Consider the following 12,857-nt stretch of genomic DNA (forward strand, 5'->3'; position numbering starts at 1 on the left):
ATGAAACTAGTACAAAGCAACATATGTTGTACTTATTGCTTTTCTGCAGGTAAGCAGCAGAAGCCTTTACTAAAGCACACATGTGAATTATGAGTGATAACATTGCTGTACAGTTGTGTTTAGATAGGGTGAAAGGAATGTGGGGGGATAGTAATAACCTGCCAAAACCATTCTGGTTCATCAGGTGCTGGGTACCTGGACGACGTATCGCTTGTGACGGCACGTCGCGGTCCTGGGGTGCCAGCCCGTTGGGTGGAGCAATGTACCTGCCCTCAGGCCTACCGAGGGCAGTTCTGTGAGAGTTGTGCACCAGGGTACCGGAGGACCCGGCCTGAACTCGGGCCCTTCAGCCCGTGCGAACTCTGCAACTGTCATGGCCACAGTGACACCTGCAATTCAGAGACAGGTTGGTTTGGGTTGGTTTCCCGTTTTTAGCATGTTGATGAGGTGTTCTCCCTTCCATATATAGCAGTGTTTACTTCTGTATTCTCAGTTTGTCAATATAGACCTGTACCTTATTATAGGGTAGCAATTTGCTTCCGTAAAAGGTGTTTTACAAAGAGAAAAGGTGACTGACATAGGCTGCAAGTCTGCCTGTTGAATGCATCGGAGTGTACTGTCTTTCTGTAGGCCTGTGTGACTGCAGAGATAACACTGCTGGACCCAGCTGCGAGAGGTGCAAGGACGGCTACTACGGTGACTCTACAGCTGGGACACCCACAGACTGTACACCCTGTCCCTGCCCGGAGGGCACATCCTGTGCTGTAGTTCCCAAGACCAAAGAAGTGGTTTGTACCAACTGTCCAACTGGAACCACAGGTAATTAAACATTAACGTTAAACCTCTACTGACAGTATGCATTTCATGAGGAGTTATATGCATATAAGGAATTACACAGATATTTGCAGTACACCCATTCCTCACATGAAGGGGTTAATTCAATCAGTGAAATCACTGTTAGTCGAATTCTTGTGAAGAGTCAAATTTGTATTATTTCTTATGAGGAAAAAATCGTATTGACTCTATTTGTTATATTTCTGTTAATTTTGGGATTGGTTGAGACTTTCAGTGTGACGGAAACAATATGCAGAAGGTGTTTTTCTTATAGAAGTGTGATGGTGGTAATAAACTGCATGAAGGAATATTGGTCACCATCCAGTCCACCAGTCCTGTTTTTTGTAGTAGCACTCATGGTTACTAAAGTAATATAGAGGTCAACTCATATGATTTAGCAAGAAAATAACGAGATTAACACCACTGAGAGACTAAACCTTTTGGGTTTCTTACACCAAGTGTGTGTATCTGTACAGAAACATCTGAATAAAATACGTGTTGCAGAAGGAAAATAACCATGTAACGGGCAAATGTGTCAATAAGTCCATTGTATGTAAAGTTGTCTATTGTTAGAGGGCTCTCTAATGGTCTTCCATTAATCTGTATCCCATTATATGAGGACTCTGTATCTGTATCTTGTACTTGTTTTGTTTGTGTTTACCAAATGCTGTTGCTGTGAGAGAAAAATAAGAAAATGAAGTAAAAACGATGGTATGCATTAAATGTACAACTGATGTGTTTTCCGCAGCAGTTACAAAACACATGGCGTGAGGAGCAGGATGTACTGAAACTGCACCCCCAACTGTAAGGGGTGACTAAAATTGGCTGAAACCGGAAAACAAGAAAATGAATAATGTTGGCAGGCTGAGAGATAAGCTCAAGGGGTGTAGGATGCTCGCCGTATGATGCGCATAAATTACTTTAGCCTATAGCAAACGTAGTAGATAAGTAAGTAGCAAATTTGAAGCATACACAAGCTGAGCATGCGTTGATCCTGTGGTAAGAAAGCCAATGAGAAATGTTATGTATGTATGTATGTATTATGCACTTTTGGAGCTATATAATATGTGTGTATTTGATGCTTGGGGAGACTCCCTAGACTCTGACACAGGGTACGGGGACTCTCCCTCCAGCTGGGGCGAAATAAAGTAAAATGCTGTCTCCTACCTTGAGTCCGTTGTTTGAGCTGTGTCGAATATCTTCCACATTACTCTCTGCAGAAATCTTGGAAAAATTACTGTCTCAACAGTATTTGCTTCAAAAATGCTCTTATTCATGTATGGTATGTACATGTGTGAATGCATATACAAACAGACCATGAAACACTGCAGTCAAAGTGTTGTGAATGGTAACTGTGCCCCTTTGCCAGGGAAACGGTGTGAGCTGTGCGATGATGGATATTTCGGAGATCCGACTGGTCAAAGCAGACCTGCAAGCCCATGCAGGGCTTGCAAGTGCAGTGACAACATTGACCCCAACGCTGTGGGCAACTGTGACCGCGAGACGGGAGAGTGCCTCAAATGCATATACAACACGGATGGCTTCTTCTGTGACCGCTGCAAAGATGGTTTCTATGGGAATGCCTTGGCTGCCAACCCTGCTGACAAGTGCAAAGGTGAGGGGGACCCTTTTCGCTCCCCATCTTGGATTGCTGAGCTCAAATACTTTAACCGTGTTTCAAGTAAATATTTATGTTGGAATTCAGATTTTTTTAACACGGATGTACTGTATGCGGTCTGTCTTCTGCTGGGAGCGAAAGAGAATTCTGACACTAAGAGTTTACAGCTTCGGTGTCAAAGGAGAGCAGTCTCTTTCATTGTAAGGCGTGCACCACAGAAGATAGATTTCTTGCAGTGTCGGTAGTTACGTTGTCTGCTTCCCCACAGCCTGCTCTTGCTCTCCGTTTGGCACGGTGAACAGACAGACCAACTGTAATCAGCTCACTGGGAAGTGCCCATGTTTGCCCCACGTCACCAACCGGGACTGCAGTGCCTGTGACCCTGGCTTCTTCAACCTGCAGAGCGGCCGGGGCTGTGAGCCGTGAGCTTCCTCGGGGTCCCATTGGCAAACTTGGGGTGGGATTCACTGAAGGAAGCAGAGGAACAATGTGTGGAGTTGGGGAACTTTTGTTTTATAAAGTGCAGTTTGAAATTGCACCACTGAGAATGAACACAGTATCTAGGCTGCAGCTGCACTGCGTTATTTTGACAGGTGCGTTTGAGTCGGATTGTTGCCATTTGTCTCCTTTGGGGGTGCATTCAGTATGCAGTTTTCTCCCTACAGGTGCAACTGTAGTGCAATTGGCTCCACAAATGGTCAGTGTGACATCACCACTGGTCAATGCGAGTGCCAGCCAGGGGTCACCGGTCAGCGATGTGAGCGCTGTGAGGTCAATTTCTTTGGCTTTGGATCATCTGGCTGCAAACGTAAGAGACAACTTGGACACATGCTTTGCTTTTACCCTTTTACTGGCTATTCAGTGTGTAGCTTGAAGTTACACTTGGATGTCTGAATGTTTGCTGCATGCATGATCCAGAAATGGGAGGATACTGATGTGATGTCGATGTAGATTTCAGAATACCACATGGGACATAGTAATACGAAAACAGTCCTTCACCCCCCGCCAATCATACTTTCTTCCGCAATCCTCAGCGTGTGACTGTGACCCAGAAGGCTCGGAGTCAGCCCAGTGCATGGAGGACGGTCGTTGTAAATGCCGATCTGGCTTCGTTGGGAGTCGCTGCGATCTGTGTGAGGAGAACTACTTCTACAACCGCTCCCGTCCTGGTTGCCAGCAGTGTCCGTCCTGTTACTCACTTGTGCGGGACAAGGTGAGTAGGTTATACTTCGGACAAGGGGGCGGGGAGGGACTGGGGTGGGTATGCCTAATCCATATCGTAAAGCTTCTCATCATAATTGTTGCACCCACCTCAGGTACACCAGCAAAGACAGAAGCTACAGGAGCTGCAAACCCTCATTGACAACCTGAGCTCCAGTCAGGAGACTGTTGGTGACAAGGCCTTTGAAGACCGTCTCAAGGAGGCAGAGAAGGCCATTATGGACCTTCTACTTGAGGCCCAAAAGAGCAATGGTGCGAGCTGCAGTTGGTTATTGTAGAAAGTAAACATTTTCTGTGGTTCAGTGTTATCTCAGTAAGAAGATACTGGATTTGCTCTCAGTTTATTTATGCAGTGTATATTTTCACATTGTCGCCTCTACAAATGTTAGACCAGTGGACTATTCAGGAATCGTTTTCCCCCATTTTCTCATTTCAGTTTGACAGCCTCTGCAGACTTAGGTTTAAGCATTGAAAATGTGGGCGAAAATGTGCATTTTTCTGCATTTGAAATAACCACATTGCTTTATGTTAATTGTCAAACACTCTTTGGCCACCATAGTTGTGAGCTCCTGCTCTTACAGCTTCCAAGATTCCACTAAGTGGAGCTGTAGAGCTAAATAGCACACACACACATTTTCAGAACCGCTCATCCCATATGGGGTCGCGGGGAGCCGGAGCCTACCCGGCAACACAGGGCATAAGGCTTTTTGAAATCCTGTGAATTTATGAAGTCGTTACCTGTCTGTCCATGTATATAATTAATCACAGCTGTTTTAAATATATGCGTATGTTAAAACCTTTGCTAATCTAAGAGTGACGAACAAATATTTTCACCAGATTAATTTTACATGGCACATTTGTTTTCAGGATGTGTAAGTGTAGATATTACTCCTATGTGTGTTACAAGATCTTTTAGTAACTTCTGCCATGGTTAGGATGTGTAGGCCTGTGAATAAACATACTGTATCTTATATTTAAAATCACTGTTTGCTCAAAAATAAGTTCTGTTGTTAAAGCAGAGTTGTTTCCTACAATGAAAGAATTCCAATCTTTGGGCTTGAATTTAATTTTTTAATTCAAAAACAAGATGACCACACACTTTGGGAAACTTTCAGGTAATAACAAATAGTTTTCTTTCAACTTATGGCATTTCTCTAGATATGGACAAAGGCCTGATGGAGCGTTTACAGCAAATCAACAACACGCTGACCACTCAGTGGAACCGGCTTCAGAACATCAACAACACAGTAGGCGACACTGAGGCTTTGGCAGACAAGTCACGTAACCGTGTCAAGGATGCCGAGAACCTGATTGATCGAGCCCGCGAGGAGCTTCAGAAGGCCAAGGATGCCATTAGCAAAGTGGTAGGTTGTACTATATTGATACTTTATTGAAAAACGGAGCAGCAAAGAGGAATGAAAAGATTAAATGGAGATTGGATATGGCCAGAGTTAGAGGTAGTTTCACAGTGTTCCTTTTTCCTCTGAAAGGATTGTCAGCGCTCTGGCTTTCCGGCCTCATTGGGATCTAAAATCTGTTCGTAACTCATTTTACCTGTGACTCATAAGTCACTTTTTACCACTATTTCACAAAAGTTTAAAATACAGATGTCATGCAGTTTATTCAGTTGTTAGGTAAGGTTAAAAACCTCAGGGAAAGCTGTAATATATTAAATTAGTATTATCTTTTTTTTTTATATTCATTTGAAACTGCATTAAAGTTGAACCTAAATGAATGAAAATAAAAAAAAGTCATCTCCACAATCTCTGATTCAAATCCAATTTGTTTGATTCATCCAATAAACAGCCTCTGGGCACTTTCAACTTATTTACTATCTACACAGTCAATAAAAGCTTAATACAAGTATCCTTCGATTTGTTCATCGATTTAAGTTCTGTAAAATTCCTTACTCAAATGTTCGTAACACGAGGAGCCAATTCGCTAACCTGTAGTTACCTGGATGTGGGGAAACTGCTGCAGTTCTTACTGAGATCTTCTAATATTTTTTACTCTCCAGGATATCAAGACACCCACAAGCACTGGGGATCCAAACAACATGACACTTCTGGCAGAGGAAGCCCGGGTTCTCGCGGAGAAGTGAGAATTATGTCTGATATAGTAACTAGCAGTGAACGTAGTAGGAATGCTGACATACTTTCTGTATTTCTTCTCTTGAGGCATAAAATGGATGCTGATCAAATTCAGAAAATTGCCAAGGATGCCAACAGCACATCTACCAAAGCCCTGGACCTGTTGTTGAAGACTCTGGATGGGGAGAACAAGACCAACAATGACATAAATGATCTGAACCGGAAGTGCGTCCGTTTGTCCTCAAGAGAAACAAGCAAAAGTCCTTTGTAAAAGTTGAATACAGAAAATATGCTTAATCCTTTCAGAATGTTGGCATGATACTGCTTGTATCTCATCAGGTACAATGAGGCAAAGGAACTGGCAAAGAGTCTAGAAAAACAAGCAAACAAGGTGCATGCAGAAGCAGAGGAGGCTGGCAATAAGGCCTTGCAGATCTACGCTAACCTGACTGGTCTCCCACCTGTGGATACCAAATCACTGGAGGTGAGCCTATAATGCCCTTTGAGGGAAACGCATCTAATGAGCTCAGTACTCTTGTATGCAGCATGTCTTGTGCAATTCACTACCCCAGGATGAGGCAAACAAGATACAGAAAGAGGCCTCAGACCTGGACAACCTCATTGACAAGACTGAAAAGGAATACATGGACCTTAGAGATGATCTCAAGGGGAAAGAGGTTGAAGTCCGCAAACTGCTGGAGAAGGGAAAAACCGAGCAGCAGGTTTGTTTAAATTTAAATTTCAGATAATGTAGTGAAACTGGTTTTAAAGCTCAGGGAATTAATCAGTCTTGGTACACTGCAACCCTTTCAGTCTTAGACGTTGGGGATCTGAGGCCCGAGTCCCTTGAATTCCTGATTACACTAAATCATTAACTGCATTAATCTGTGTTATTGTTAGCCTTGTAAAGATCTAGAATAAATGTTGAGTAGTACAGCCTGTAGCACTGGTGCCTCACACTCCCTGGGCTGTTAGTTTGGACATGAGCTTGAATCTGGCTCAGTTTGTCTGAGTTTGCATGGTTCTTTCCATATTATTTTGGATTTTCCTCAGGTTCTCCCCATAGCCCAAAGACCTTTTTCACCTGAATTGGTGATGGTAAATTGCTCTTAGTATAATTCTGTGTGAGTGAATGAGTGTGTATAGTTGCCCTGTGATGGACTGGTGTCTTGACCAGGTTGTGTCCTACCTCATGCCCTATGTTTCTAGGATTGGCTCCAGACCACCGTGACCTTGAATTGGACAGCCAGTTATTGATAGTGTAAATGGCTGATGGAATACATATCCAAACACTACAGCCTTCCTAAGATTTTACTGTAGTAATGATAGCGTGAATAGGCATAGTATTTTTGTAGATATGCTAAATACTACCTCAGAACATTTCACTTCATACTTTCCTTGCAGACTGCAGATCAGCTTCTGGCTCGCGCCGATGCTGCAAAGGCCTTGGCTGAAGAAGCAGCCAGGAAAGGAAAGTCTACGTACCAGGAAGCCCAGGACATTCTAGGAAACCTGAAAGGTTGGTGTGATTCTACTGAATGCTAATATCAGGGATGTAAAAATGAAAATGTTATTCAGTCACATGCTTCTTAAGAGATTCATTTGTCTTTCAGTGTAAGCGAAGTCTTCCCCATGATTTTTATGAAACGATGGCAATGGAAAAAAGTAAAACAAAAATACAAATTTAATTAATCGCTTTAAGTATATTAAATACACATACATTTTTGGGGTAAAAATACAATTTCTTGTTGGGAATCCTGTCTGGACTGGTCTTATTGCTATGACTATCAAGTACCTTCACTTTATTCTCAGCTATAAGTGATGTCTTGTATTCAGATTTGTTTAGAAGTACTGTTATCAGTCTGTTAAGACGTGGAATATTAAATTTAGTAAATCACTATTGGAAGTGTTTTTTTTTTCTTGAGGCAATGGTGTCCGCAGTACTTGCAGAATCTTTCTGCAATGGTAAACCCTAGCAAAGAATGAAAATATATAATAACAGACTTACCATTCTTACGGGTAGGGCCATGAAATTGGTTTTTAGGTTATGATATTCAATGTTTAAAAGCTTCAAAACTATTCCAGAATGACCTTTATTTATCTGTGGTGAGGTTGTCTTTTTGTATGGTGTGGTCCCAAATAGCACAATTTTCATTGAGATGCAAAAATAATTTACTGCTAATTTGTCCCACATGCAAACATTCCCTCACCTGTATGAATAACTGAAGTATTCAGTGCTTCCATTCACACCATAACTGTCCTGTGCTTATTCCTTCTGTCAGATTTCGACAAACGTGTGAATGACAACAAAACTGCCGCTGAGGAGGCCATGAGAAAGATCCCAGAAATTAATGCCACCATCATCGCAGCCAATGAGAAGACCAGGCAGGCAGAAGGGGCATTGGGCAATGCTGCGGCAGATGCCAGAGAGGCCAAGAACAAGGCAGAGGAAGCAGAGAAGATTGCTGGCACTGTTCAGAAGGTACGATCTATATAATGAGTAATATTCAGTGTAGGTTCTTCATATTTTGTACAGTTCATATATGCACTTTGATATTTTTGCAACTGACTAGCAGTACAGTAATGTGGCAGCAGGGCTAAGTTTTGTGCATGTTGCTTCAGCTCTGACTCACATCACTGATACACTTTATGCCTTGGGAACCTTGTACCCCAGAGTGCAGCCAAGACCAAAGATGATGCAGACAAAGCCTTCCAGGATACCATGAAGTTGCAGGATGAGGTGAAAGACATGATGGATCAGTTGGCGAATGCTGAGAAGGAACTGGCCAAGAAGAAGGTAGAAGCAGACCAAGACATGATGATGGCTGGCATGGTGAGTCCTGACTATGAGCTCAGGTGCATTGTCATACAACCAGGAAGAGTGCATGCAAGGTTTTGGCTGACTGTTTTGTAGTGGTGTGTACCGTGAGATGGTGACCAATGTTAACCTTGATATACTGGAATCTATATAGTGATATTTTTGACTTTCTACATATCTCAGTGTCTTTGTCTACACAAACCTCCGTGTCATAAGTTAAATAGACTTTTTTTTTTTTCTGGTTTGAGATTTTTGTTCTGTTTCTGCCCATGTATTCACTGGGGGGGTATAATGTGTTTCTGGAGATGTAAAAACTTTCATGTAGGCTCAGCTCATTTTTGCTGCAGATTAGACAGTTAGGAAAATCAACTCACGGTAACTATGAGGTTGGTATAATAGGTTCGACTTTGGCATACCTGCTGACTGTGTTGTCTCAAAGGCATCGGATGCAGCCAAGGAAGCTGAAGACAATGCTCGCAAAGCTAAAAATGCAGTGAAGGCGGCTTTGAACACCATCAATGAGCTGCTGAAGCAATTGGGTATGGATTGCACACTTTTAGGTTATGGCATTAATGAAGACACTTAAACCATTGATCAAGTATTTGTTAAGAACTGATTTAATGGGGTGGAATAGATCAGTAGTCTATGTTGCAGTTGTTCAGCCTAACAAAAAGTTAATGCCTAATTTAAAGAAGATAACTCTGTTCTTTGGTTTAGGCAACATTGACAAAGTGGATTTAAGTAAACTTGACCAGATTGATGGATCACTGAAACGAGCCAAAGATCAAATGGACAACAGCGAGTTGGATCGCAAGCTGAAGGAGCTCAACGACATTGCCAAGGGTCAAGAGGAAATGATCACTGACTATGACCGGCAGATCCGTGAGATCCGGGCCGACATCAGCAATCTAGAAGACATCAGGAACACGCTGCCAGCTGGGTGTTTCAACACTGCTTCCTTGGAGCGACCCTAACCTCAGACCCCATGTCCTTAAACTTACTCCTCTTTGTACCACTCCTTCTCACCTATAACAATGGCAAAATGCCATATTTTACCAAAACTACTATTTTGCTAAAACAAAAAAAGGTTAAACCAGGATGTTTTAATAACTTTAGTTCATATTTGTAACAAAGGGCGAAAACAGATCGGTTACTTACGGCTAGTTTGTCCTGTGCAGCAGCTATAGAGAGGAAGACAGCACCTGCCTAAAAATCCCACATGACTGCACCGTTCAGCTCTTCCTACACTTGTCGGAAGGGCTGTATCTCCCTAATAGTACTCCTTAGTGTCCATAATCCACTTTTTTGTGGAATATATAAGCTTTTGTCTGTAATCCAGACTTTTGAGACACCTTTGGTACACTTAGGCATTTGCTACTTTAGGTATTTTCGGACACATTCTTGTGGCTTAATGTTTTGAATGGTCTTCCATCGAAGCAGTGAAGGAATCCTTAGTTTCATTTGCTACTAAAGTCTCACATAGTCTTTCTGTTATTTCTCACATAGTTTTTATGATGCTGAAAAACATTTCTGTTGACTATTATTATGCTGTATTCATGGAAGCACATCTTGCTCTACGTGTACACAGAACTAAAACAGCACAGACAGCAAACTTACCAAAAGTAAAAAATGAAAAAAAAAGGAAACGTGAGACTGCCTTACGCAGATATTTTAGTTGGATTCTATTTTCAAATTATTTCACAAACTTCAGTTTTTATTTTCCTGAAGCTGCTGCATATAATACAGATGTATTACAAATTACATAACAAACTTCAAACACTATGCAACGTTGTACATTTGCGTAGCAAAACTTTGATACACTGGTGCTAATTATTTCAAATGTTATATTTTTTGTGTGAATGTTTTTATTATAGTGTGAGAATGAGATTTTCATGTAAATATATTCCTATATGATTCAGGACTGATTTTAAAAAAAAAAAAAAACCAACAGTCTCCTCGTATAGGTTTTCTCGCAGAAAAGCAACTGAAACCTCCACATAATATATAAATATATATATGAAATTTCCAGTGGTATATGCTTGCTTGTATACATGGCTCTGTGTTTTTAATCTTTGCCGTATTGATTTTAGAGGGAGGGTTAGAGATTAACCTCAGCCTTCCAGTATCGTTTTAGCTTTTTAATCCCACTCATCATGCTTTTCCAACCGTAGACTTCTCCAGCCTCTTGTGCTTGAGAGATGTGTGTTAGGTGCTACACGCAGACACCCACTCTTTACGTCTCACAGATGAAGGAAAAAATTGTGGTAAGACCAGCAAGTCCTCGCTGAGCTACATGTTCTTTCATCTCTGTCCCTTTCAGACACCATGCTGTTGTGGAACCAGATCACACATCCTTTTTTATGTACAAAACAGTATTTCTTATTTATAACATTTCAAGTATTTAATCTTTTTTCTTAAGTTTGTGTTGCAATCCCCCCCCCCCCTCCCCACAACATAAACACTACATACCTAGATACGCTACAGTGGCATTTTAAAAGCCTGACAACTCCTGTTCATTATATTGGCTGTAAGTCCAATTGTTTCATTTAAAATAATAAATTGTGTTGATACAAAAGTGGGAAAACTTTGTGTCTTGCTGTTAACATACATATTTTTTTTTACAAGGCAAATATTCTTCCTTTCACTGTGTTTCAGATTTCTGCTGAAATACTGTGCACTTAATATGGTTTCTGTGAAGAGGTATAGAAAACAAGCTCACTTCATTCAGACAGATTAAAAAGATCAAGCCTGAAATTGTTCATAATGCTTTAATTTTTTCAACAAAGCAGGGTTTGAATATTTAAGTTCTGGGAATTTGAGTCCAAAATGAGATTCCTCTTGTGCTGTTTGACATCAGCACATTTTGCATGGAAAATTGTAGGATGTTTTTTGGTGTTATATTTATTCATCATCCATCCATCCCTTTTCATTAACTGCTTGTCCTGATCAGGGTTCCAGGGGTCTGGGGCCTATCCTGGCAGGATGCCAGTCCATCACAGCATGTTTATTCATTCATTGTTATTATCAAACCTTTTCAAATGTTGCAGGAGTTTGAGCTGCTAAAATGATTTATAGATTAGCCTACATCAAGGTTCTTTAATTGTGGTCTTGCAAGGCTAATGCCAGCCAGCTTTCTGTGTTTTGTGCTCCAACAACTCAGAAGGGGTGAGCTCAAAGGACACTGGAAGTGTAATGAAGCAGTCCACCAGCCAGCTGAAATACAGACCCCCCCCCGAGCTTGGTACAAATGCCGTTACAGTGGATACAATCTATATGTGAGCCGCTGGTTCTGTCTGCCATGTAGTATTTTTGCTTTCAGGTCCATCGCAGGGTGGGAAGTGGCCTCAGCGGCACAAAGGAGCATTTAACTCACCCGATGGGGCTATCGCAATGTACCAAATAGGCTTTCGAGCACGAAGGCACCCTTCCCCCCACACTCCCCTTTGGCAAGAATTTAACGATGGCCACAGATAAGTCAGAGCGGGATGACTGCTTTCCTGTAGACAGCCGGAGAGGTGACTCAAACCTTACCTGGCCCAGGTGAGGTGAGCTGAGCTCCAGTCTCAACAAATACACAGTTACAGAAACAACAGGCAATGCCATTTTTTTTCTGGCCCAAGAATTGCTTTTAGTCGTTACTTTTGCCAAGACCGCTACGACGCGGCACGTAAACTGATTTGTTAGCGATCACGTTTCAGACTGATCGGACTGCCTGTTAGTGGTTACTGAGTAATTACTGATGATAGAAGTTGAAGTTTAATGAAGAGGCTCCACTGACTGAAAACAGAGGACTGAAATGCGTGCAAGTCGAGACAATCCGTGCGAAAACCATTAGTCACATTTAAGTTGGACTTGATGTGAATGTGAGCATTGTCAGCGAGTCTAAGGCCTACTGTGTCCGAAAGAGCAGCCTGATTTGTATGCGTGGAAAAAATAGCTATAAAGTGCCCTAATGTGTTTCAGAAAATGTTGAAGCTGAGAATACAGGAGGTTTTGTAAGGAAGAGGATGCCTTCTAGCGTCCCCAGAAAATAGAAATGTTTTAGTTGCCATCGCCATTATTTTGTGTTTTCCATATGACTCCCATCTGTTTTCGCTTCTGTTCGACGAATGCGGTTTAAGAGGGACTTTCGGGACATTTGCCCTGAATGATGCAGGATGGAACTCTTAAATGGAGCAGCAGGTGGCCAAGGGATTAGCGCCGTTATCTTCCAGGCGAGGACCCGGGTCCTAATCCCCACTCCTGCTGTAGTACTCATGAGCGGCGTACTTACCGT

At 42.0% G+C, this 12,857-nt stretch overlaps 1 protein-coding gene across 1 annotated transcript in view; it reads left to right on the top strand.

Moving 5' to 3' along the window:
- The window catches only part of lamc1 (laminin, gamma 1), a 43,308-nt gene extending 32,729 nt beyond the window's left edge, over positions 1 to 10,579 (top strand). The window contains exons 12-28 of the mRNA XM_018753444.2: positions 185 to 406; positions 631 to 819; positions 2,204 to 2,449; positions 2,721 to 2,874; positions 3,118 to 3,260; positions 3,487 to 3,665; positions 3,769 to 3,925; positions 4,832 to 5,037; positions 5,691 to 5,770; positions 5,851 to 5,988; positions 6,103 to 6,247; positions 6,336 to 6,485; positions 7,168 to 7,282; positions 8,046 to 8,245; positions 8,438 to 8,596; positions 9,021 to 9,120; positions 9,299 to 10,579. Coding sequence (XP_018608960.2) covers positions 185 to 406; positions 631 to 819; positions 2,204 to 2,449; positions 2,721 to 2,874; positions 3,118 to 3,260; positions 3,487 to 3,665; positions 3,769 to 3,925; positions 4,832 to 5,037; positions 5,691 to 5,770; positions 5,851 to 5,988; positions 6,103 to 6,247; positions 6,336 to 6,485; positions 7,168 to 7,282; positions 8,046 to 8,245; positions 8,438 to 8,596; positions 9,021 to 9,120; positions 9,299 to 9,555 — 2,840 coding nt within the window. The 3' untranslated portion in view covers positions 9,556 to 10,579. The remainder of the gene's footprint in view (positions 1 to 184; positions 407 to 630; positions 820 to 2,203; positions 2,450 to 2,720; positions 2,875 to 3,117; positions 3,261 to 3,486; positions 3,666 to 3,768; positions 3,926 to 4,831; positions 5,038 to 5,690; positions 5,771 to 5,850; positions 5,989 to 6,102; positions 6,248 to 6,335; positions 6,486 to 7,167; positions 7,283 to 8,045; positions 8,246 to 8,437; positions 8,597 to 9,020; positions 9,121 to 9,298) is intronic.
- Positions 10,580 to 12,857: the final 2,278 nt, after the last annotated feature.

This window comes from Scleropages formosus, chromosome 3 (assembly GCF_900964775.1).
Source record: "Scleropages formosus chromosome 3, fSclFor1.1, whole genome shotgun sequence".
NCBI lineage: Eukaryota > Metazoa > Chordata > Actinopteri > Osteoglossiformes > Osteoglossidae > Scleropages > Scleropages formosus.